Source organism: Lethenteron reissneri, chromosome 49 (genome assembly GCF_015708825.2).
Source record: "Lethenteron reissneri isolate LAM-NWPU_2019-01 chromosome 49, ASM1570882v1, whole genome shotgun sequence".
In the NCBI taxonomy this organism is placed as follows: domain Eukaryota; kingdom Metazoa; phylum Chordata; class Hyperoartia; order Petromyzontiformes; family Petromyzontidae; genus Lethenteron; species Lethenteron reissneri.
Window position 1 is genome coordinate 2,672,369 of NC_083827.1, and position 27,185 is coordinate 2,699,553.

At 44.6% G+C, this 27,185-nt stretch overlaps 1 protein-coding gene across 1 annotated transcript in view; it reads left to right on the top strand.

Moving 5' to 3' along the window:
* The first annotated feature begins 5,093 nt into the window (after positions 1-5,093).
* LOC133354795 (phosphorylase b kinase regulatory subunit beta-like) overlaps positions 5,094-27,185 on the top strand; it is a 121,788-nt gene continuing 99,696 nt past the window's right edge. Inside the window, exons 1-2 of the mRNA XM_061571914.1 lie at positions 5,094-5,220; positions 26,337-26,426. Coding sequence (XP_061427898.1) covers positions 5,172-5,220; positions 26,337-26,426 — 139 coding nt within the window. The 5' untranslated portion in view covers positions 5,094-5,171. The remainder of the gene's footprint in view (positions 5,221-26,336; positions 26,427-27,185) is intronic.

Genomic DNA, 27,185 nt, shown 5'->3' on the forward strand with positions numbered 1-27,185 from the left:
ACATGCCAGCCGTGCTTACCTGTGTCCATTAACGATCCAAGGATACGCGCTGCGGCCCGGATGTCCTGGGAGACAGCAGCGCAAACGTCAGTGGTTAATCACCATTGTCGTCATACTCATATATTATTGTCAATCATTGGCGACATTATCATAATCAACGTCATCATAATCATCTATTACTATTCTTCATCATGGGACCTCCTTTGCCAGTACCAAAATATGATAATAGGGTTTTCCCATTTTTTCTGGCAACAAAACAGCTGTGTTAAGATGTTAAAACACCAAACTGAAACCTTTTACAAGGAATCATGTCTGCAATAGGAGGTCCCATGATGTAGATGCTCACCCCGAGGTCTCATTACTCTGATAGTGCATTGTCTTTGGGCTGAACGCCTTTCGGCGTCCTCTGGTCTAACACCTTTTGAGACGAGGCTCAAAAGGAAGCTGTCTCTGGTGTGGACCAATCAGTTTCAAGGACAGTGCATATATTATCAGAGTATGTTTTTGTTTGCATTCTGACCACAAGCATTGTGGTTGTTGCAGACATGATTCCTTGTAAAAGGTTTCAGTTTGGTGTTTTAACATTTTAACACCTGTTTTGTTGCCAGAAAAAAGGGGAAAAATCTATTATCATACTATTCTTCATCATCATCCTGAATGTAAATTGTAAAAAAAAAACTCTCCGGTGTGCGACTGCGGTCACCCATAACAGAACCATGAAACATATCACCACTCAACGCACGGTTCTCAAATACGTAGGAGGGTCACGATGATAGCAATGATGCACTACGCCGCCACCCTTGATACAATCACAATATCTCCGATTGGCACGGTTGGCTACGTGCGGTGTGAAAGAAGTTCTACATACATACATGCATACATACCTGGCTCAACCACCCGAATGTCAAATTATAGTTCTACGTTAATATCAGCCACACAGAGAAGAGATAATCATCATGACCATAATTATCCATTTATTATATTTATAAAACGCCGGTGGCTCCGTGGTCAAGTGGGCAGGGTGTGATTGCCTCTATAGAGTGGCAGACGTTCCACAATCTTGTGGTGGGGGTAATTCCATCCATAGTATAAACACTTGTGTTATGTTTATTGTATGAGACAACATTCCACATCATATTATCAACATCAGCCATTATAAATCCACTGCTAGATAAAGGACTCTCAAAGCCCTCCCATTGTGTCATGTTTCCATGGATGCAATAGTCCACCTAGCATCTGCAAATGAACTGGTTTCATTGCTCCTTATCCATGGTGGGCGTACTTTTGGACATATTCAATTCCCTGGCTGCAACTCCGACATTATCCTACAGACTTTAGTAATTACACAAGGTATTTGTCAATTTTCTTCATCTCCAAATGATATGTTTTGTACTATTGTAGTGACATATAATGGGTCACTACGGCGCCTAGCGTCATCTACAGACAGAGAGAGGAATAGTGGGTATAGTAGCCCTCTCTGACAGCAGAATATATGATGTCATGGAAAGGTCTCTGGGGTTGGCAGAGTAGGGGGCAATTGAGGACATTCTTACGTTACAAAACAGTTCTGTTTAAAAAAAAACATCCCACTGTGATCCTATCTCAATATATTATATAAATAGGGGCTAATAGGATATGTATATTCATTTTTTTAGATGGAGGTACTAAGGAATAGAATCCGCTGGGCAGGAAGGGAAAGGAGGGGGACCGGTAAATGTGGAATTCTTCTTCTTGCTCAGCACTGCTGAGCAACAAACGAGGTGTTGGGGAGCTGCCCTGGTGTAATTCGAAGGTCACTGGTTCAATTCGACATCCCAACTGTGGAAATTTAATTAAATCTGCACGTTTTTAAAAATCTCCCGTGCCACTGTCCACCCAGCGGTATAAATAGGCGGACTAGGGTTTGTTGATCGGCAGATTGTTGTATGGTGGGATAAAGTGTGGGTAGGCCAACTTCTTTCAATACGTCTGGTCAACATGTAAGTAGAAGCCACATACTCTAATGAGTTTGCTCTAGGGGAGGGCCTTCTGCCAGCAGTCACGTGAGCAATCGAAATGAGGGCCACATCTGGGCAAACTCTTTCACGCTGGGACGACGTCTTTAATTAAGTGGAAGTACCCACACTAGAAGTAATATTAATATTTACTGGAGGAATCTGATGAGCTTTGAAGCTTGTTTTCACAGACGTGTCCAGTAGTTTTAAAAGACCTGTCGATGGACTAACTGTGGTGAACCCTTTTATACTGCTCGGTGGAGATTCCCACATTGTTGGACTTGTTGCTGAGAAAGATGGAATCGAGCCGGCGAACTCTGGGATTGTGTGCTGATCGCTACACCACCGTGGCAGCATCGATAACCTTAATACGCCAACAATTATGCCAATAATTAACTTAACTTTGCATTCTTTGGCAGGGTTCAGCCGGATTAAATGTGTCTGTAGGGACGTGCGTGCTTAGGTACCTCAAACCTTGCTTACGCCTTTTCATTTTCACTTGTATGTATTTTTTCTCATGTGTATCTATATATTATTTTAAGGCCACACTTTTATTTAGGAATGTGTTGACTTTAGTTTTCTTATTAATTGTGCTTGTGCACGATTAACAACGCAGCAGCAAGCAGCAGCGTCACCACATGCTCCACGTACATCTGCGTTTTACACAGAAACTACACGCCGTCGTTTTAAAAACTCAATCGCATTATGTTTTTTTGACGGCTGACGACGAGCTTGGCGGATTTATAGTTTTATTTGCCTCTGGAAGTGCGTGCGCGTGGTAAGATAGCGGAGTGTCTTAAAATTTCTCGCACATCTGTCCTCATTAATGCCGCGAAATGAAAAAAATGTCCCTAAGCTGTTCCGCGCAAAATTAATGAATCGCGATGCCGAGATTGTGTTCTTCATACGCGGAGTCTAATGGTGTCACCTCATAATTATGTACACGGAGCGAGAGCCGACGGTCAATTAAAGCCTAATGCGGGAGATCGATTCTGTTTTGTTTCTCTCATCCGACCATGAATCCTTGGGGCCTTAAAAGATAAAATATTGATTTAATTATAATTTAACTTCGCACCACTGCGCTATGAACCTCGCAACCTGAGTTCAGTTAAAGTCCTCGGCTAACGTGGCTAAATGGCGCGCCGTGACCGACAGTAACAATTATAAAGTCACTTAAAATGGAGACGTTTTATCCACATCAAGGACCACACCTCTTTATATGTCCTGCAAAGAGTGTTTGTTGCGTGGTAATCAAAGCCAATAACATTTTATTTTTTTAGCTGATATTTATCTCAACTAATTTATAAAACCGAATGTATATATTTGGTGACCAAATTCAGACCCTGTATTCTGCACAGCTGAGAAACCGGTTTAACCACAGGCAACTCCAATCCAGATTCGAACTCCACATTTTGCGGTGACAAGCCCCTAGTGGCGGAAATTTGGTCGCTTGTGATGAAACTTCGCGGTTCGCCCCAGTCAAGCCTCCCTGGTTATCACTGCTGGTGTTTTAAAGATCCCCTGACGTCATTCTAAAAAAATGTAGGGCATTGTGTGTCGGTGTCGTTGTCTAAGTATGCTACATTTGGAAATTTCATGAACAATTACTCAATTTGGATTACACACATAAACTTAGCCCCCTACTGCAATACTTCTGAGGACTACACGAAACAGTGCCTTCTTTCGCCATGGCTCTGCTCTAAGATAATAATAGCGCGAATACGAAATGCGCTAAATCAGTGCTATTGGTATTATTGTCCCAGTGGTCGCGCAGGTTCAGTGCTCTGACACTGCATTACTCCCCCACACCCTCACCCCCCTACCAACAGAGCCATTCGGCCACCCTGGGCAAAATAGGTTTAATGTAGCTCGCCAAAAAATAAATTGGTTATATAACATTTTGTCAGATAAGACCTTAAAGTTTTATTTATTCGCAGAAATGTGAAATTTTGATACTGAACCCAAGTTGTAACCTCATCCCTATCCTTAACCATAACTTAACATTAGAATCCTAGACATAACTTTGGTCACGGCTTTAACTTTAGACCCATAACTGATAAAGTCCAAACACCTCTGGCATTCATCTTAACCCAAAACCAAACTTTTATATTATCACTAGCACTTATACAATCTTGACTTTCATCATATTTAAGGTTCAAAATGTGATATATATTTTTTGTAAGGCATGTACCGTTAAGAATTGCACAAGCCCACACACATTTACTGACAGTTTAAAGTGCCATGAACCTGTTAATGTTATCTAATCCATGTGCTCCTCTTTCTGTCTCTCAATGTAATTGCAAACATTCAGCCTTTGTTCAATTCTCTTTTTGTTAAAGATCATGTTGTCCACTTTAAATCTGTTCATGTGCATGTGCTGCGTGGATTAGTATATCTCAGGATATTCAGAGGTGACCGTGGCTCGGGGAGGCCTTAATCCAGCACTGGATTGACCATGGCTGCTGTTGTTGATAAAATAAAATGTGTCTCATTTCAACCAGCCAGGTGGTTCAGTGGGTACTGACAGCACCTCGCAATCGGAAGGTTGTGGGTTAAAATACTGGTCAGTAGGGTCGATTGAGCCCATAATCACTCCGGGGTTGATCAAATGAGTACCACTTTATTTGGAAGTTAAGAGTGGTTGTCCTCTGTGGCATTTCCACCGCTGGCTCGGGACTGTCAACAGGCGATGAGCACCGCCTCAATTCTCACTTTAGCAAGAAGGCATTTTAAATCAAGATTGAATCTCATGTCAAACCTTACATTCGACGTGGCCATAGCCTTGCCGCCTGCGCTGCTGTTTATTCTTCAAGTCCAATGCATTCGGTTGTGAACTTGATCCTTGTCCCAGGCCCTGCGGCAAGTTAGTTTATACCCCGAGCCACCCACGCGGCTGAGGAAACTCAAAACCCGGAGATTTTTTAGGGGGGGGTGGTGGAATTGAAAATAGCAGCTGCTGAGATGGCGTTGCCTTTAAATAGCTGTGGGCGACAGAGAGAAGGCTCGTTGTGTGTTGGGAGGGGTCTGGTGGGAGGGGAGTGGGGGCAGACAGCGTGGTAGGGGGTGGGAGAAGGGCTTGTACGTAGAGTGTGGGTGGGAGAGCGAGCGAGAGACTTAGAGAGAGAGAGGGAGGAAGAGAGTAAAGTGAGAGCAAGTGGACAGCGAACGGCCGCAGCTATGGATGATCACGTTGCTGAACGTCACAGGGCCAGATACAAGAGATCAGGTGGGAGATGGCACGCGTCTCTTGCGCGGGCGGCACACGAATTTTCTGCTGCTGATTCTGGCTCCAGCGCAAGGGGCCACTTTGATTTACAGGTCCTGTGTGTTTGTATGCACAGGACAGTGTTTGTATTGAGTGAAACCAGATCATAACTTTGAACGCGCCCTGTCTCTGCACACACACGCACACGCCTCGGAGGTTAAGCGAAACCCATGCTTAGGCTGCTGCGTAACTGGCCAGGAGGTGCGAAGTTTCACTGTTACCCTCATGTATACGTGATGGGGTTTGTCCGGGTACTCTTGTCTGACTTCCTCGTGCCAATCGTTAAGTGGATTGGTCAAGCTTCCCAGTGCTGCAGAACTCTCTTGAAAAGCAGCCATGAGACTCGAGTGAGGCTTTCTTGAGTAATTAGAGGGCGTCAAACAAATGTCATCACAAACAATAACTGACTGTTCTTTATTGATCCACTGATAAAATGATGGCCTCCCCATGCCGTGTCGGCCATGAGATTGTTTGACCATACTTCACCACGCTGGTCAGGCCGTATTGGTGAAGGCAGGAAGCAGGACCAGTTGAGTTATTATTCGCAGCGGATTTTAGCTGTGGAATTAAACTCAAGTAGCTGGGGTCATCATTCATCATTGCGCGGTATGCTAACCACTATACCACCACTCCGCCCTTACATCCAAGTATTGTAGATAAGTAGATCTCAGACTGTAGCCCCTAAACCGCTGATGAGTGGTCCGGACGCTCCTCCAGGTGGTTCGCGGGCTGTGATGCAAACCGCAAGTTGATCCGGAAAAATGACGTTTAACACTTTTGTTTTAGACATTAATGAATATTTTACTCATGATATTTTACTTAAAAATTAAGTGAGGTAAACTATACTAATTTAACTACCCTAATCATAAGATCTAAATTCCACCGCAAAAAAAACACCTTACAACTGCGTTTAAAATAAAATTTTGTACGTTCCAGTAATATGAATAATGTTGTGATAGTGGAATTTACAGAAAGTGAATGCGTTTTGTCACCAGGGACGGGAGGCTGGGTGGTGGTCCGTGGGCCAAACAAAGTTTGAGAAACACCGCTTCTCAAACTTTGGAAACAGGAACTGATCCGGCATAGTACCAGACATGGGGATAACCGATTTAGAAAGCCAGATCAGATTCCTGCCTGAGCTGGTCAGATCTCATAAGCTAAGCAAGGTTCAGCCCGGATAGTGCTCGGATGGGTGACCATCATGCATAACACAGGTGCTGTCGGCTGCTGTGGGGCTACGTTGTCGGTAGAGGGCAGGGCAGCAATATCCATTGTTGTACTGCACGATGCTGCAACATGTTCTACCCCTATTCGAACCAGCAATCACAATGCATGGTAAAGTATAGTCGAATTACCGCCACAACTCGCATGGCTTGACCAAAGGGCTGAGCCATGTACATTATTACTGCAGTATTCACCATTGCTGCAACCATATCACTGCTATTACAAGCTCAGCACTTTTTGACGATGATATTGATGTTGCTGCTGATGATGATGTTGGTAACTTTGCTGCTAGCGACTGCTCCTAATGCAGCAGCTGTTGCTGAGTCAAGCCTCTGGCCGGGACTTGAACTCACAACCCCCACAACTCTTGCAGCACACAGAGCCACCCGACCGTCCCAATGACGTTTGGCTTTTGCAGACGACGAGAAATTAACATCGGCGAACGGTGGTGATGCAAAGGGCTTGAATAAAACATGGCCCAGGTGAAAAATGCAGTGTGTGTGCGCGCGCGAGCGGTAATATCGTGTGAAGGTCACATTCGTCACCGGCAGTTTCTTGGCACATGAGATCGGAGATGTTTTCGCCACGACATTTGGGTGCCAGGGAGCAACAGAAGCCAGTGGTGGTGGTTGGGGGTGGGGGTCATAGGGGTAAGTGCTGTTAGGGGCCGTCCATTGAGTACGTACGCAAAAATGTCAAAACTCGACCTCCCTCCCTGTACGCACGCGTACTGTTTACACCCCCCCCCCCCCCCGAATCCTAGAGAACGGCCGATATTTAATCCACACAGAAACGATCAAGGATTAACACTATTAACGTGTTTAAGCAAACAGATAGTCCACCGCCGGACTATCTAACTCATTTGAAGGCCAATGTAGACAAATCATTATTATCGAGGCTTCACCTATGCGTACGTCCATTGTCAGTAGACCCCCATACGCAAGCGTACGCGTTTGGGTTAACCCCACTCCCCCCTCCATGCGTACGTACTAAATGGATGGCCCCTTAGCGAGCACCTATTATGGTTGCATCGTCACACAGGGGGCTCGGTGCGACTAACACCATGGCCAGGATGCCTTTGCACCCCGAGTACTGATCACACAATAAACCAGGTATTCATTTAAGACTGAGCGAACCTAGAGGAGGCCCAGAGCCGATTCAGACAACACATGCCATTCCATGTTATTTGTGGCCAGAAATTGAATCTGGGTTACCAAGTGGGAGAGCGGTGGCGCACGGGTTAGCGCACTCCACCATCGACCCGTCGACTTAAATTCCCAGCCACCGAATCATCAGTGGCGAACTTGTTTCAATACTTGCGTTGTGGTGGGACACTTTGTTAAAAATGAGAGCAACGCCAAGGAATGCTGTTGTTTGTAGTGTGTAAACATAGCGTGCACTCATGTTGTTGTAATAGCAGCGGCAGTGGTTTTGTCTCTGTGTATTGTTGTGTAAGCCAAATTATTTTTTTTATCTTGATTTAGATTCAGGGTACAGTCTTCATTTTGCCAGATGGGCGGCACTGTTGGTGGGGTGATTGAATCACAATTGGAAGGTTGTTAAGAGTTCAAACCCTGGTCAGGGTTAAACTCAGCCGATCATCGGGGGGGGGGGGTCTACAAAGTGGCTGTCTTGCGGATGGACTGGCCACCATCATACGAATGTGGAATTTCCACAAACGGATTCAGAACCGACAGTAGAGACGAGTACCACCCAGAGTCGCCACGGTGGCGAGATGTTGTCTTTCTCGCCCTGGTATACAGGAGGTCGTGGGTTCGATCCTGATCCAGACCCTGACGCCAGCTGTATATTTGGAGTTTGCGTGTCTCTCTCCACGTGGTCACGTGAATTTTTCTCCGGGTCTTCTGGTTTTTCCCTCGACATGTATAATCAACACGCGTCCATATTATTTGGCTGCTATAAATTTCCACATGATATCAGCCGATTCGTTGAGCTATCATTTGTGGCAAGGTCACTTCGAAAAAATCTAAGTGGGCTCTACCTGGTAAAATAATAAAAAAAATGGTTGGTTTAATAGATGAAATTGGTGGCAAATGATCTTTAAAAAGTAGAGTCTAGTACTTGCGGTGGTCGGAAAGCCAAGGCATTGCAATAAAGTATGCAACATCGTATATTCTTGAATTATGATGGAGCGGTAGTGCAGTGGTTGGCACACTGCACTATGAACCCAGCCACCTGAGTTGGGTTCCTGGCCACGGCTAACATCAGTGAGGCAGTGATACCCATGTGTGAGCTGATAACACTGTGTAACAAAAACGTGTTTTTTGTTCCTGGGTAGTAAGTGTTATTTTCTAATTGCTTAAGCCTCAAAAGTACAGAAAATGGCTATTATTCCCCACAAACGTTGCTTTTGTGACCAGGACAGTGATATATTTAAATTTACCTATGTTCAATGAGAAGACAGTGTGCATTTGTGTCATTCCTTCACATAAAGTCCCGGTCACAAAAGCAAAGTTTGTGGGGAATAATAGCCATCTTTGCTACTTTTGAGGCCAAAGCAATTAGAAAATGACACTTAATACCCAGGAACAAAAATCGTGTTTCGTCGTGTAATTATACACTCCAGTGTACAGTATACAATGCCGATAGTTGCCACGGAAACCCGTTGTCACCCCCTCTGCTCACGGGATGTGCAGGGCTCGCATGGAACCCGCGACGTTGCGTGTTTACTGAGCTGTTCCGTCGTTTCTCGTTAAGTGTTCCATGTCCGCAAGAACTTGTCCGCGATTTCAAGCACAGCAAGTGCTTGTACGACAGGATCTTTTTTTATCCGAACCAGTCCCGGGAACCTGATCCCTTAACCGATCCGCACTGACCAGCGTGGTGAAGTATGGTCAACTAAAGCCCACACGGCCGACACGGCGTGGTGGAGAAACCATCCGGCAGTGGATCGAGAAAGGCCTGCAAATAATTATAATCTGCATTCTAATAAAACCATCACAATGACCACACATGCCGTCCAAGGCAACCACTTAATCAGTACAGTACACAATCTAAACATGTAATTGTGAAAGGGGCACCAACACGGATCTTTGCGGTTTCTGTGAAAGAGCTTTTATAGCTCATCGGATTCCTCCAGGATTAACATTCTCATTCTGAGAAAGGCCTCTTCTCCCGAATCTCCTCCTTTGTCTCCCCATCCCTCGCTATAAACCTCCCCCCTCTTCCCCGCCACTGGGGTCGCCTCTCCGACCCCCGATCCGCTTCTGCGAGCGTGACCCCTCGTCCTCCGTGACCCCTCGTCCTCCACGTGACCCCTCGCCCTCTACGTGACCCCTCGCCCTCTACGTGACCCCTCGCCCTCCACGTGACCCCTCGTCCTCCATGTGACCCCTCGCCGTCTACGTGACTCCTCGTGCTCTACGTGACCCCTCGCTCTCCACGCGACCCCTCGTCCTCCACGTGACCCCTCGTCCGTCCTCTACGTGACCCCTACACCGCTCAGCCCCAACGTGCTCCCCACCAACGCCACAGTTTCATAATAAAGTTAGATGCACAACAAGCTGCTGACTTGCTTAACAAACTTTATAATGTACGTATAATTATATTCTCGGTTCTTTCGGTAAAGTCACGTAGAAGGGAAATAATACAATAATACAAATATAAAACAATAAAAGTACGTATCATTGTTAAGAATGTTTCTTTCTGGCTTATTTTTGTTTCTGGTTGCCGCGCCACTGCCGGCCTCCCACTGTACGCGGCAGCTCTGGTTTCACCAGAGCCCGAGTTGGGAACCACTCCTCTCTCTTTTTTTACGATCAGAGGAAACAAGAAGATGCTCGGTGTAGTCGGCACTTTGCTTCGTTCATCATTTCAGTTTTTTTATGCTTTGCTTTATGTAACTCCCCCCCTCCACTATTTTTTTAATGAAATATTTCACAGTGTCTCCTCTCTCAGTGTCTCTCCCCTTCACTCCTTCATCTCCTCTCTCTCTCAGTGTCTCCTCTCTCAGTGTCTCTCCCATTCACTCCATCTCCTCTCTCTCAGTGTCTCTCCCCGTGTGTCTCTCTCAGTGTCTCTCCCCCTAACTTATCCATCTCCCCTCTCTCCCCCAGATCATTTTTACACGACGTCCATTCCTAAACCCCTCCTGGGGTTGCCACCTCAGAGGTATAAAAACTAAATCCGGGACATCATGTGGCAATAGGGCCACCACTTGTTCTGCTCTAGACCAAACCCAGACATTTCTCAGCATTGGGTGTACTATCAAAACTGTGCACAATACTGTCACAAAGTGCAATTCGACAACGCCGGTATCAGACCTCGGTACAAATCAATAATTGCCACCCGAACACAGACGCCAAGTCCTGAACTGTCCAGGTCGAACCCAGCAGGGTTGCCACCTATCCGGGTTTGACTTGGACAGAAGAGTGGAGAGAGTATCTTAAAATACCAAAAGAGGTGAGAGCTGCGTGTAAAATACATTGCCTTGAGTGGCGCATTCATGTCATTATTATGATGTCCTAGGAATGTAATGTAACATTACAGGGAAGACGTAGAGGTTCCCCAGGAAAGCAGCCTAACAAGATAACGACCCTGGCAAACCCTGAACAGGTGGCAAGCGTACCCACCACTTACGATCGTCGGTTGTAAGCGGTGTTCATTAGTGGTGTTGATTAAGTGGTGTTAATTGAGACGAGGTGGTGCTAATAAGGATAGACTGAGCTGTCAGTCATATATATCAAAGACCACCATAGATTAGTCTGTTAATGATAAGTGATTAAAGATCCTATCAGATACTGTAACACTTTGTAAAACTCTTATCGCATAGAGGTCAGTGGGTGGCGGTTCAGTGGTTTGTGCACTGGGCTGCCAAGCCAACCTCCCGGTTAGTCTGGCTAACATCAGTGACGAGTGATATCTGAACCGGCCTTAGCATCCCCCCCCCCCTCTTCCTCCCTTCATCGAGCAGTGCTGTGAAATGTTTCGTAATGTCTAAGGACATCGCCAAACATTGGTCTGTATTCTAAACACCCAATAGGACACTAGTGTCTTTTATTGACTCAAATTCCCATAAAAGGCCAGTCTTTCCATATGTTATCTAAAGATCCATTCAGTGAGTCGGCAAATCAATTGTCAGAGACCCCATCATATACCAGTGTTAATCTGTTGCCTAAAGATCCCATCAGAGACTGCTCTGTCTGTTGAGAGGCCTCATCAGAGACTGGTCTCCCTGTCAATTACCTATAAACCCCTATCACAAAGTGGTCTATCAGTTGTCCAACGAGGCAGAGAGGGAACACAGGGGTTGAACCCAAGACTAAGTTGATACTGACTGTTTCCTGAGATAGACATTAGAATCTGAATATTTATACATACTTGAGGAATCCGATGAGCTATAAAACGTTACAACAACAATCAACACAAGAACACTATATGAGTGCATAGTATTGGAAAGGGAAGAAAATCACTTTTGAATATAGACGAATAAAACTATGTTTTATCTTACCAGGTAAATATCACTGAGCTAATAGCTTATTTTTCAGAAGCGATTTGGCCACAAATGATAGCTCAACGAAGTGGCTTATCACGTGGACATTTATAGCAGCAAAATTATCTAAACGCACGTTTCTAAACGACATAAGCCCCTGCCGAGTCACCCAGATCTGTCTGAATTAGTTTGCGCTAATTGACCATCACCCATTCACAATTTGATATAATCTCTGACTATGGAATTAAGTGTTTTGCTTGATTCGGGTAATTACGTTTTTTTTATTTATTAACTGCTATATGTAACACAAATCTCGGAATGAATATAATTATCTAAAAATATTTATATCGCAGTATGAATCGCAATTGCATGATGCACATTGATTTAATGTTATGGAAAGTACTGCGACAGTTGTAGGCAGGATCGATATCTGCGTTACTATACGGATCAGAGAGGTCAACTTACACGAAGCATATAATCGTTATCGGCCATGCTCAATCCACCGTTGGATGAAGGCCTCCCCAAACCACAAGCACCTGCACATCAACCGAGTTCATCACTCCCGAGCGAACACATTCCAGTCCTTCCCTTCAATCCACAATCGATGACTTCGTATTTATGTGAATTTCTTTAATGTCCTCTTCGGAGGTGGAGCAGTGGTTCCCGCCCTGCACTATGAACCCAGCGAACCTAAGTTGGATTCTCAGCCATGGCTAACATCTGTGGAGAGTGATATTTGAGCCAGTGCTGGGCACTCTCCCCCCCATCCCTCACCAACCTGCATTGACAATCGTGAAGATTGTCAACTGCCATAACCGACACAACATTGCAAGGCCTTCATCCAGCAGTGGATGGACAAAAGTCTATGAATAAAATACTATTGACATTAAGCTAATGGAACGCAAGACAATAATTAATCGATTTTTTAAACGAATCGTGAGCCTAAACCATGACCTTTCATCGAGTCACAGTGAAGAAGGGATACATCATTACATGGTTTAGCTTCTGTTCTTTGCGAATAGGCCCTGGTAATTTCAAACAAATTGGAAGTTCAGTAGGGAATGCTGCAAGAGAGCGTCGTAGATTAAGGCAGACACATGGGATGCATAGGTGGAGCAGGTGTGCATGATATGGAGGGCACGTCAAAGACAGACCTTGGAGTGGTACACAGAGGTTGGCAACCGAAGGTAGGATCCAAAACTAGGTTGTGGTGGTGATACTCAAAGAGTGGTCCTACAAGTCGACTGTGTGACAAGGGGAAGACCTCTAGCCAAATCCAGAGACACTGTAATAGCAGTCCATATCAAAAGCCTCTGTAACAGGGATCAGCAACCTGCCGCTCCGGAGCCACGTACATCTCTTTAAGGACTGCTGCGTGACGTTACTTATTAAGGACCACCATCTCATATTCAAATTGCATTGCAGCTCTTGTAATATTGAGGGTTTTTTTTTACAGAATTCTAAAAAAATGGCTCTTGTCTTTTTGGTTGCCTACCCCCGGTCTAGCGGAAGGAAGCGATTGGGGGTGGGTACTGAATTGGAGACGATGATGACCCCTTGACCTTGATCGTGAATACTTTATTTTCAGGTGGATTCCGACTCATGTGTTTGGCCTAATCCATTGTTGGATTTCGTTTGTTATTGCGTGTGGGAAAAATCTGGGACGACTGGAGAACACTCGCACTTTTGGGAGAATAACACTCAAAAAACCATGCCGATAGGGTTTTTAGCAGCATAATTAATGTAGCTCCTCCTCCAGGCAACTTGCTGTCTTGAAGGTCGGCGTTTCATAAGTGTTTTTGAGCCACAGACTCCCCAACTCCCCCGCTCCGTGGATTACTAACAGACATCCTGCATTGCAATCATGGCCGACCCAAACACAATACGTAATAAATATCCACATGGGTGTTTGTAATGCGTGTACTGTAATGTATGCTGCCTTCAAACTTTTACAACTTTTATTACGAACATGTGTTGTTTATTTATCTGTGCGAGTGGTGGCAGCAGCGGTGGTGAGATTGATTCAGAGGATTCATGATTCATGAATTCATGCTATGAAAGTAATATGTGCCACAAAGAGATATATTTCATCATATTATGAAGAAATGTCAGTCAGCAGAGTAGGGGCACAGCCACTGCGTGTGGCTAAGAGAGACACTCACTACATGTCTAGATGTGACTAAGAGACACCCACTACATGTCTAGATGCGACTAAGAGACACCCACTACATGTCTAGATGCGACTAAGAGACACCCACTACATGTCTAGATGCGACTAAGAGACACCCACTACATGTCTAGATGCGACTAAGAGACACCCACTACATGTCTAGATGCGACTAAGAGACACCCACTACATGTCTAGATGCGACTAAGAGACACCCACTACATGTCTAGATGCGACTAAGAGACACCCACTACATGTCTGGATGTAGCTAAGAGAAACTCACTACATGTCTAGATGTGACTAAGAGACACCCACTACATGTCTAGATGCGACTAAGAGACACCCACTACATGTCTAGATGTAGCTAAGAGACACCCACTACATGTCTAGATGTAGCTAAGAGACACTCACTACATGTCTAGATGTGACTAAGAGACACCCACTACATGTCTAGATGCGACTAAGAGACACCCACTACATGTCTAGATGTAGCTAAGAGACACCCACTACATGTCTAGATGTAGCTAAGAGACACTACATGTCTAGATGTAGCTAAGAGACACCCACTACATATCTAGATGTAGCTAAGAAACACTCACTACATGTCTAGATGTAGCTAAGAGACACACACTAAATGTCTAGATGTAGCTAAGAGACACTACATGTCTAGATGTGGCTAAGAGGCACTCACTACATATCTAGATGTAGCTAAGAAACACTCACTACATGTCTAGATGTAGCTAAGAGACACACACTAAATGTCTAGATGTGGCTAAGAGGCATTCACTACATATCTAGATGTAACTAAGAAACACTCACTACATGTCTAGATGTAGCTAAGAGGTACTCACTACATATCTAGATGTAACTAAGAAACACTCACTACATGTCTAGATGTAGCTAAGAGACACACACAACATTGTTTAACTCCTGACCGTCGAATAATTAATAATGCAGTCTAATCGTAGCACTTTCAAGCCAGATAGAGTCACAAATTGTTTATCATTATTCATCAATAACAGGGAGATAGATGAGCCCCAGAGATTGAAAGATGAATAGAGACTGCACTGTACACTACACTATGGAGCCCTGAGAGAAATTACATTTTAAGAATGCGTCCAGAATGTTTTAAATTATTTTTCCCTAAAAACCTAGCGAAAATACAATTTCTTATCAGGGTCCCAATGGCGTAAGACGCAGCGTCTATTATTCACCCAATCTCCTTGATCTCTCTCTCTTTCTGCTACGAAGAAGCGCCATTACCAAAAACGTCGCCTGTATATTATTTGCGTTATAACATGGAATAAATCATCGCACTGTGACAAGATCCCCAAGGCTTTCAGCCAGCATTGGATAGATCGTCGCTGACGATGATGATTATGATTCTTCTTCTTGGTTCTTTCGGTAAAGTCACGTAGAAGTAATAAAATAATAAAAATAAAACATAATAAAACAATTTTTTTATTTTTATTATTTTATTACTTCCCTTCTACGTGACTTAACCGAAAGAACCAAGAAGATGAATCCCTGCAGTCACGAAAGCTTTAAATCGAAATTTAAATGATTATGATTATTATGGTGATGACCAGCGAGTTTAATGGAATGTGTAGATCTTTAATTTATTTCTAAAGTTAATTGTGGGTGGCGGTGGGAGAGTGGTGGCACAGCAATGAGCGCATTGTGATAACACATTCCTGCGGAGGGAGCTGGTAGTAACGTTGGGTTGCTCGGTCAATGACCAGGGTCAACGGCGGCGTGGTGTATTCCGCAAATATGGCTGACTGTGAGGGCGGGCACAAGCCGGCGTGAGTAGGTTAAACGTTGAGTTTTATAAGGGCACCACGGGGTGACCAGCCCCAACGCTCCCACCCCCCACTCAGCCCCACCCTCCCCACCCAGCCCCTCCCCACCCTCCCCTCCCCACCCAGCCCCTCCCCACCCTCCCCTCTCCACCCAGCGCCACCCCTCCCATTTTTGGATGCACAACGGACGGACGGACACAATAATCCCCTGTGGGCTGGTGGTACCAGGTGGTTCCTACCAGTATTAACTCGATAACCTGAGTTTGAATCCAGGTTTTGGCTAAAATTGGGGGGGGGGGGGGGGGGGGTGATAACTGCGCCGATCCTGGTCTTCCCCTCCTCTTCAACAACTCACACTGGCTATTATGGTGAAGAATGTTCAAACACCATGACCATGACCAATACAGCATGTGGTGAATTGACAAAGGGCTGTACTTTGTATGTAAGAATACAGTTTATTACATTTGCATAACCTGGTTTTCATCACGGGTGGCTCAACTCAGGATCTCAACAAGCATTGGCGCCGTGCTCTGACATGGCGATTATGAACTCTATAAACCCCCCTTGTAGGCTGTGTTTTGCTGCTAACTCTGGCACGATGTTTGGGGTGCGCAACTTTGACAGCGATTAGACAAGACGGGGTTAATGAAATTAGTTGGTCGTGCATACGCAGAGACGGAGAGATTTACGCAACTCCTGGTGCAGGCCAACTGTCCTTCCATCGCTCATTCTTCATTTATCCTTTCACGCATAATTCTCTCTGACAGCCAAAAACTTTGCCCATTAATCTCGGTGCAACGCAACACGATTGTATCTTTAATTAAAACAGTTTCACGAGTCCAAATTCATAAACCTTCAAATTGTACATTTTACAAAAAATATTCAGGAGAGGACAAGGATACATCCGCCACACCCATGACATGGCCACCATTATTACTACTATTTCTATTTTATCAGATAAGGCCCACCCATCTGTATAGCTCTTTTTCAGAAGCGACTTTGCCACAAATGATAATTAAATGAAGTGGCTTATGTGGCAATTTCTAGCAACCAAATACGCTAATTGCATGTTTCTATATTTGAAGGGAAAAACTGGAGGACCCGGAGAAAAATTTATGCAATTATGGGGAGAACCTGGAAACTCCAACTATACAGGCGTCAGGGTCGGGATCGACCACGACCTCCTATATTACAGGCGAGGTAGTTATCATATCGCCACCATTGTGCTCTGCCTGCTGTAATCCAATCAAGATAAATTTACTAACAACACAGGCCTGTGGATTTCATTAAACTTCCTGCACGTCATCACATCATCACCAGCATCATCATCCCGTGCCATGATCTGTCCACTTCTGGATGAACGCCTCCCCAAGCACCCTACATTACTCATGCTCACATATCAGCCAACCACCTGCCAGCTGGCACCTGCACACATGCGGATTTCTGTCGTGGCACTCACTCGTCTGCATGTTCAGAATGGAATGCGTTCGAGTTTGTACGCACACTGAGGAAATGGAGCGATGAAGTCGCTTCATGTGCAGGTGCCAGGTGGATTATCTTAACTCTCTTATCTCCTATTTCCCCTCTATGAATCATGGGTTTGATCTCCCACAAATCTCATGGCCCACCCTAAACCGCATCCGCAAACCATGGCAGATGCGGATACGTGATGCACAAATGTAAATTAAATAAATAAAACTCTCCAGGGTGCGACTGTGGTCAATCAGAACAGACCATGCAACGTTTGACTATGCGATGCACAATCCACAAATATCAAGGAGACATCACAGCGATACACTCCACTGTTTCTGATTCAGTTATCTGGCTCGAACACCTAAATGTGAAATTGTAGCTGTTGCTCTGCATCTACATCAGCCATACGACAAGAAGATGTCCCCTCTCATCCTCTTCGTTCTCAATCTTCTCTCTGTCCCTCCTCCCTGTGCCCAATCCCGTTCTTGGTCCTTCTCCCTCATTGCACCCCTCCTCTACAATCAACTTCCCCTGTCCATCAAGCAGTCCTCCTCCTTAACTTAATTATATACCTGTCTTAAAGCCTCACCTCTGGCCTATTGCCCATTCTCTTCCTCTTTCCTCCCCTCGCCTCTCCACTCCTTCCCATCCCTCCCCTACCCTTTCATGACCCCTAAGTACCCCTCTATTGCGGTCACTCATTCCTCAATCCTTGCACGCCCCTGTCATCTAAAGCCTTTCATTCTGTCACAGTTTTATAATTTATGTCAAGCGCTTTGAGTGAAGGTGCTTTATGAATATAAATAAGATAAGAAATAAGATGATTAATATAATAATATCGAAGGAACATGAGAGGTGGTGGTAAATGCAACAGTAGATTAAGCCTGGCTGATGATAACCATGATTTATCAGCAAAGATGAAAACATACAAAGAGGATTAGCGCAAAACACCCTGTCAGAGTCTAAACGTTGAAATTAAGCAGTGGGGGTGCTAAAGTGTTACATTTAAATGAGAGGTTAATGTTGGCTAAAGGTGAGAGAACCTCTTAGTAACATATAATCAATCTTATGCCAGATGATGGAGTCTGCAGGCTCCAGGCCCTGCTGTTGTAAAGGTATGAATTACCATATTTCCCCATTGTGAGATGCACCTTTCACTCTATGTTTTAAGCAGGAACCTCCTGAAAACAAGTCATGAGACTCGGTGAGCCTTTTGTGGGTGAATGTATGCATATACTGTGCTAGAGATCGTCTGACATACGCCTGATCTCGTCACATCTCAGAAGCTAAGCTGGAGCCTGGGTAGCGATAGGAAGACCACACGGTCGTTATGGGCTGCTGTGAGGGGCTACAAGGTGGGCAGTGCAGTAACAAGCCATTGTTTTACCAACTAAACGAAACTTTTTATTTTAGCAGGTAAGGCTCCCTGAGCTATACAGCTCTTTTTCAGAAGCAATCTGGCAACCAATGAAAGCTCAACAAAGTGGATGATACACTGGTCAACACACTTTTTCTGGCATAAGGTATTCCAACGGTTTTAAGGTAATTTTTGGGGTGCTGATTCCAAATCTGGCATCAGTTTTTGTCTATCACATCAGGTTTTTGAGATATCAAATATTGCATTTTCAATAAAAAGAGGAAATTTATGCTCATATACGAATAGCTAAACAGACATCCATACAAGAATAAGATAAGGTACAATATACAATAATAATGAAACAAACATTTAATGAGCCGTAGTACAAAGTTGTGAGAGTGACTGCATATCAATGTGAGTGAATGCATATTACCATGTAAGAATTGAATTGTGAAGATAAGAAAAATATGTACATGAAGGTCATTCACTATAGTGATGTTGCATCTGCATAAACGACCTCTTCTTTGACGATTTCCGATTTACAGCTTGTCGAATGTCTCTCATCAAGGACCAGCAGTAATCTGCCATCATGTTTGAGTCCAATCGGCCTTGGTAACGTTCTTCCATAACTTTAATGTCTTGATGAAAGCGTTCACCTTGCTCTTCGCTCACGTGACCCATGTTCTCTGGAAACTGGGCCAAGTGACCATGTAAGTAGTGAACCTTGATGCTCATTCTACATCCAAGTGCTTGGCAACTCAAGAGCAGCTACTCTACAATCTCTCGATAGTTGCCCGCTTTCCTGTCACCAAGGAAATTCCGCACCACATCAAAGAATGCATTCCAAGTTCTAGCCTCTGCCGCAGTCATTGTTGTAACAAAGTGTGGATCCCTGATGAGTGTTCTTATTTGAGGGCCATCAAATATTCCTGCCTTTTTCTTCTCGGCACTGAGACTTGAAAAGGTTGAACATATACAGCTGAAGCAGTCTCCAGTGTGATCAAGAGCTTTGACGAATTGCTTCATTAACCCAAGTTGTATGTGCAGTGGGGGAAATACAATTGTATTCCTATCAACCAGAGGCTCATTCTTGATGTTCTTGTCACCAGGCGTCAAACTGAGTCTTAGTGGCCAGTTCTTTTTAACCCAGTATTCTAATGTAGCCCTACTGTCCCAGTAGCACAGGAAACAAGGGTATCTGGTGTGACCTCCTTGCTGACCCAGCAGAAAATTAACCATTTTCAAATCAACACAAATTAGCCATCCATGAACATGGTATTCCAATCTATCCAGAACAATATTGATGTTGGCATACTCTTCATTAATTTTTACAGAGTGTCCTATTGGGATTGCACCATATATATTTCTGTTGTCAAGTAACACACATTTCAAACTCCTTTTACTACTGTCAATAAAAAGTCTCCATTCACTTGAATCATATGCGGGCAGTCCCATATTGAGAAGAAGCCCTTCAACATCATTACAATAACAAAGTTGACCATCTGAATGGAAGTACTTTCGCAGTGCTGCTTCTCTGTTAGGATAAAAGGAGACACTAGTGCCAGGTCTGAGTAGTCCTTTCTCTTGCAGCCTGGAAGCCAACAATTCAGCAGACTGCTTTGGCAAATACAAATCTCTTCCAAGATCATTCAATGCAGGCTGACTAAACAGAGACATTTTTATCACAATCTGCATCAGATGGTGTATATTTGATCTGAGCATCATTATCATCATCTGTAGAAGCAGGTCAACGGAGGGATTCAACATCAATCTCTGGTAGCTCAGTAAATACAGGCACAGGTGTTTCCTCACAGTGCTCAACTGGTCGTCTGGAAGATGGGATATCTGGGTATTGTAAGTGTTGTTTGTTTTTCTTATTGAAACCTTTTACATTGACAAGGCAGAAGTAGCAGTTATCCAAATGGTTTGTAGGTTCTCTCCAAACCATTGGCACACCAAACTTTAGCTTAGCATTCTTTCCTTTAGACCATGATCGCAAAGTTTCAACACTGGTTTTACACACTTTGTGAGGAGCCCAATTTTTGTCTTGGTCTCCAAGTCGTACTTTAAAGTAGGCAAGATAAACCTTCTTGACAAAGGTATTGGTGTTGTGCCTTTGATCCTGCAAAGTGAAGCTGCCACAGATGTAGCAGAAGATATCTGGGTCATTACTGCATTTCCTTATTTCGGATGTTGTAGCCATTGTTAGATCACACCCTGCAGAAGAAAAATATTAAATAAATGTGGATATCTACATAAAATGATATTATAAACACACTATCCTAAAAATACAGCACCATATTTTAACACTGAAGCAGTCACTGACTCGCAACAACTTGCAATCATAAGTGACAGAGGTAATTTCGGGTAAAATCAATGAAAATGGGGTATGCCGATAGCATAAAAATTAGATGTGATAGAGCAAATCTAAGATCAGATTTGGAATCAGCACACTGAAATTAGTCTATAACAGCTGCAAAAGTCCAGGCCAGAAATTGTTTTCTTTTTTTGTTGATAAGTGTTATCATTTGGAAATTTATAGCAGACAAATACTCTCAAAGCATATTTTTAAACGTGGAGGGAAAGACCCACACGACCATGGGGAGAGAGACATGCAAACTCCAAATATACAGGCATGGTCAGGGTCTGGATCGACCTCCTTTATACCATGCGAGGTAGTTAACATTTCCCCGCTGTATTACACCCACTGCACTATACTCGTCACTGGAACGAGCCCACACTGAAGTATGGTCAACCCCGTGATGGAACACAGTGTGCGATTTGCTCTGGCAGAAATGGATTGGCAAAAAGGCTGTAAATGTTCAAGCTGAATAGAAATGTATTACAATGAATGCATTACTTTATCCTTGACGCCTGCCATGGGAATGTGGAATTTTCTTCACTAGTCAACGTAGTTCCTAAAGAAGCTCCCACGCACGTGGAGACAAAACGCCGGACATTGGGGGTACGACCGGAAAGCACATGGGAGAGCTGGAGAGGAAATGCGCGAAATCCTACGTGGCATGGAGAGAAATCTTCATTGCATGACAGTCAACCCGATATTTTTCATTCTTAGCCCTGTAATACATCCAAATTAAGTGCAAAATCAATTTGAATGATTATATTTTTAGGTGTAGTCATTGGTGGCCAGAGATCACTACACTTGGAGCTACAAACTTTTTTAAGCCATTATTTTTTATTACGAGTGATTGAATTGAATTCGCTTTCAATTAAGCGTAGAGCATTATTTTTCTCTTCCGATAATATATCAGCGCGGAAGCCCTAAATCCTCGTCTTATAGAAGGACCTGCTTTCGTGTATCGATCTGCCTCCCCCCCATTTCACAAGGCTGTATGCCCTCTAGAGATGACCACTGTAAACCACCGAAGGAGCTCTGGAGAATGCTCAATGAATTTCTGCCAGGGTGGTGTGGCTCGGGGAGTGTTTGTGTCTTGCTTGCTAGGGGAAGCGGTAGTGTAGCGGTTAGCGTGCCACGCTGTGAACCCGGCGACCCGAGTTCGATTGCCGCTCACGGCCAACACACCAGTGACAATTATTTGAGCCGGTCCTGGGCCTCCCTAGGTCGACTCAGCATCAAATGAGTAGCTGGTGCGATATGTAAAACATCGGCACTTAGGGAGACAAAGGCGGTCGGGCGTGGTGCTGGCCACCCGCTCCCTTATGGTGTGCTGTCCTGGCCTTTATAGGTGATACTTGCGAACAGCACTTGCCCTAATAGTCTGTTAAGGCTATAGGGGGGGATCTTTGTATTTTCTTGTATTGCTTGATGAGTAGTCCACCCACATGTGAATGCCGCGTACTTAATGCAGAACTGTGAACCAGCGTGTATATGTAGGTGCGTTATCTTGCACCTCCCTGAATGCCCAGCTCTTTAAAACACGAGATCGCATCATGGGCGTTGATTTAACGCGGCCGTTTCTGACCTCAACGCGATAGTTTTCAATGATTTGGTAAATACATTATTCAACAAAAGTTTTTCATCAACGGATTTAGTCGAGCAATTGAGACGTAAACCGAACGCACGGTCTAATTTTCAAATGAGATCTGGGCTAAATAAGTATCGTACACTAACATATCTTACAGGTATCACGGATTGTATTTATTTCATTATTACGCCTATTTGGCCAGAACAGGCATAACAATGCCCACTGAGTCTCAGGACTCCTTTTCAGGAGGATCCTGCCAGGTTTTTCACAGTTGCGGGTGATGTTGCTGCTGCTGCTGCTGCTGCTGTGTAAACTCAATTTAAGTAATTTTCAGATCATTTTTCTTTTGGGATGTTTTGGCCAATACCAGTTACGTTGTTTGGGTTTTCTTAGCTTTTCGATAAAACTGGAGATCTCAGAGGAATCCAATTCAAAACAGGGGAAGAACATTCTAACGACATATAGAATGGTGCTCAAGTCGAGAATTGAACCCAGATGCTTCTTGTTTTAAGGTACAAGTGTTACCTCAGCTGCCACCAATTTAAACTATTAAACCACACTATTTTTATTTTACCAGGTAAGTCTATATAGCATCATTTCCAAAGTGACCTGGCCACAAATGATAGCCCAATGAAGTGGCTTATCATGGAGAAATTCATAGCAGCCAAATACTCTAACCGCATGTTCTCAAATGTGGAGGTAAAAACCGGAGGACCCAGAGAAAAATGTACGTGACCACTGGGAGAGACGTGCAAACGCCTAAAATACACGCATTAGGGTTGGGATAGAACCCACGACCTCCTGTATACGAGGTAAGTGAGTTAACATCTCGCCACCACAGGACTCCAATTGAATAGAGAGGCCAGAGAGACAGTGAATGATGAATTTAAGCCAAGACTGGGAATCAAACTCAGGTGCCTGGCTTCACAGCATAGTGAGTTTATGGTTCTGAAAATAATTAAATAATAATGACAGCTCTTTTCTCAGTCCACTACTGCTTCAAGGCCTCCCCATGCTGTGTTGTTCATGGGAGCTCTTTGACCATAGTTCACTACGTTTTCTCGGCACGGGTTGGGTGAAGGGGAATCGGCATATGGGAGCGGTTCAGGTATCAATCGGCACTGTTTGCTGGAAATCAAACTCAGATTGTTATGGGTTCACAGTGGAGTGCGCTAATCGCTCTGCCACCACTCTGTCCCTATTATTAGGGACGCCATGGTGGCGAGATGTAACCTCCCTCTCCTGGTATATATGAGGTCGTAGATTTAATTCATACCCTGACGCCTGTATATATGGAGTTCACATGTTTTCTCCGTGGTCATGTGGATATTTCTCCTCCAGTTTTTCCTCCACATTTAGAATTATGCGTTGAGAGCATTTGGCTGCTATAAATTTCAACATTATAAGCCACTTTGTTGAGCTATAATTTGTGGGGAGGTTGCTTCTAAAATAGAGCTATATAGCTCAATGGACCATACCTGGTAAAATTACATTATGCTGCACTGTGTCTATAAACTCACACGTCTAAAGTTAGATTTCACAAAATAATGTGATATGTATATCTAGTGGACCATACTCTGTGTGTGTATGTCTCTATATCCATCTCGCTATATTACAGAGAAGGAATTAATCTGCATTTCTTGTGATTTCACATCTGGGTTGCTCAACAAAATGTGCAGTGACAGTGAAGTCACTGACATCTGCAGGACAACTATGTTTGCCTTTAACCTCAGCAATATTTTTTGTTTGCTGTTTTTTACAAATCTCAAATGACCCCCAACATTACCCGTCTGCACGCCGATCATTGCCTTGCGGCAGTTTGGTGCAGAATACATTCACGAGCTCGTAAAATGTGCACATGGCTCAATATACACGTGCCCGTGTGTGTGTGCTGCTTATTCGGTAGTGTAGTGGTTAGCGCGTTGCGGTACGAACCCCCGACCCGATTTCGATTCCCGCTCACGGTCAAGACCAGTGATGATTATCTGAACCAGTCTTGGGCCTCCCCTAGGTCGACTCAACCTCAAATTAGTACCTGGTGTGGTGTGTAAGCATCGGAACTTAGGGACGAAAAAAGGCGGTCGAGCGTGGTGCTGGCCACCCACCCCCTTGTATTCCATGCCGGCCTTCAGCACTTGCTCCAACAGTCTGTTAAGGTTATACGGGGGATCTTTGTCTTGTTGTACCTACGAATATATTGTTGCAGTTTCAACGTCGCATAACCACAGGCTGGGAGCAGAGATGTAGGTGGATTTCTTACAAGGTCAGATATGTGAACGTCTATAGAAAATGACAGTTACAATTTTCACAAACTGCCTTAAACATGGTACAGTAGTGATCGACTGCCACTCTCGGAATGCACTCGGTCTGACATGAATTCCGGGTGCGCTGTGTGAACACACTGATGATAACAACTGGTGAGAGATCAGAGACGAAGCTAACTACCGAGTGGAGATGGAGGGAAGGGACGGGAGGCAGAGGAAGACAGCAGAAGACATGGTAGCAGTGAAACGGGACCGCAGAGTTTGGAGGCCCTGACTGGGCCAGGAGCTGTTGAACCTCATGGCGGGACCCCGGGGTCCCAGAAGCCCCAGGCTCTCGTATAAAATGCGTTGCGACGTAATTTTACGTCTGTTGAAGGCCAACGATATGGCAATCTAATCCTCTCGACGAGCTCTACACGATGTGATAACACTGGTCAACACACTTTTTCTGGCATAAGGTATTCCAACGGTTGTAATGTAATTTTGGGGTGCTGATTCCAAATCTGGTATCAGTTTTTGTCTATCACATCAGGTATTTGAGATATCAAATATTGCATTTTCAATAAAAACTGCAGAAGAAAAATATTAAATAAATGTGGATATCTACATAAAATGATATTATAAACACACTATCCTAAAAATACAGCACCATATTTTAACACTAAAGCAGTCACTGACTCGCAACAACTTGCAATCATAAGTAACAGAGTTAATTTCGGGTAAAATCAATGAAAATGGGGTATGCCGATAGCATAAAAATGAGATGTGATAGAGCAAATCTGAAATTAGTTTAAAACAGCTGCAAAAGTCCAGGCCAGAATTTTTTTTTGGTTGACCAGTGTTATCAAAGTTATGTTTATGACTATGGCATTCGTCCTCGTTGCGCTTGGACGACATGACAACAGAATGATCCGCGCCAGGTGGGTCGCGGCGTTTATGTGCGCGGTGGGACGGAGTCGCCAAAAATAAATAAGTTAATTACGATTCTGACTTCCGTTTATTCGGGACTCCAGTATCCCACCATAAGGTTGAGTTGAGGAAAGGAAGGAATGGAGTGATAATGGGGGGAGGCCATTGTCCAGCATTCGGAAGTTGCCATACTGACAACAATAGATTCTTACACAGACCCATAGACTCACAGAGACCCATAGACACCCAGGGAGACCCGTAGACTCACATAGAGACCCGTAGAGACCCATAGACTGACATAGAAGCCGATAAAATCACATTGAGATCCACAGACCCAGACGCTACAGGCTGACAACAACAACAAAGGGCACTCGCAGGGTTAGATAAATTACATTGAACTGAATTAATGGGTTGAGCATCCCGGCCACGCACGCACGCACGTGGGATGTTGACGCGTGCTCCTCCGCATGTGTTTGTCCCAGAGTCGGTGTACGACGCCGTCAGAGCCACGGACCGGGAGGAGAAACATGAGAAGAGTCTGTGGGAGTCCCTGGACAAATACTACTGGGAAGGTACGGCACACGCACGCACACAACGGTGAAACACACACACACACACCCTACCAAACAAAAAAGAGACAAATATCCCCCGTATAGCCTTAACATACTGTTATGGCAAGTGCCATGAGCGAGCACCTATGAAGGCTGGCACGGCAAACGAGGGGATGGGTGGCCAGCACCTCGCCCGGCTGCCTCTATCTCCCGAGTGGCGGTATTTATTACACACTACACCAGACACCAGGTACTCATTTGAGTCTGAGTCGAACTTGGGAGGGGGGGGGGGGGGCGAGGCCCAGGACCGGTTCAGATAGTCATCACTCGTGTTGACTGTGAGCGGGAATCTAACCCAGGTCGCCGGGTTTAGGCCCAGGGCCTAAGTTTCATTCGCGGCCACAGTTAACGTGAGTGGCGAGTAGTCCTGCCACTACCACCCCATCACCCACCCCCGCCCCCCACGCACATTCTTGGCACATTGAGAATGGATTAATATGCACATTCTGGATTATCTTAGTAGCATTTCATAATTGTTTAATTGCTCCATACTTCTGCGCCAATTATAATTATATTGTTGCACAAATGACACACGGTATGGAGAGCGGTGGCACCCGGTTAACATCATTGGTGAATGATGTCTGTACCGGTCCTTCTCCTCCCTTCACCAGCCCGCACTCACTATTGTAGTGAAGTATGGTCAAACAACTCCCATGGGTGACGCGGCATGGGAGGGAGGCCTTCATCTGGCTACGGATTGACAAAGGGCCCTCTACCTGA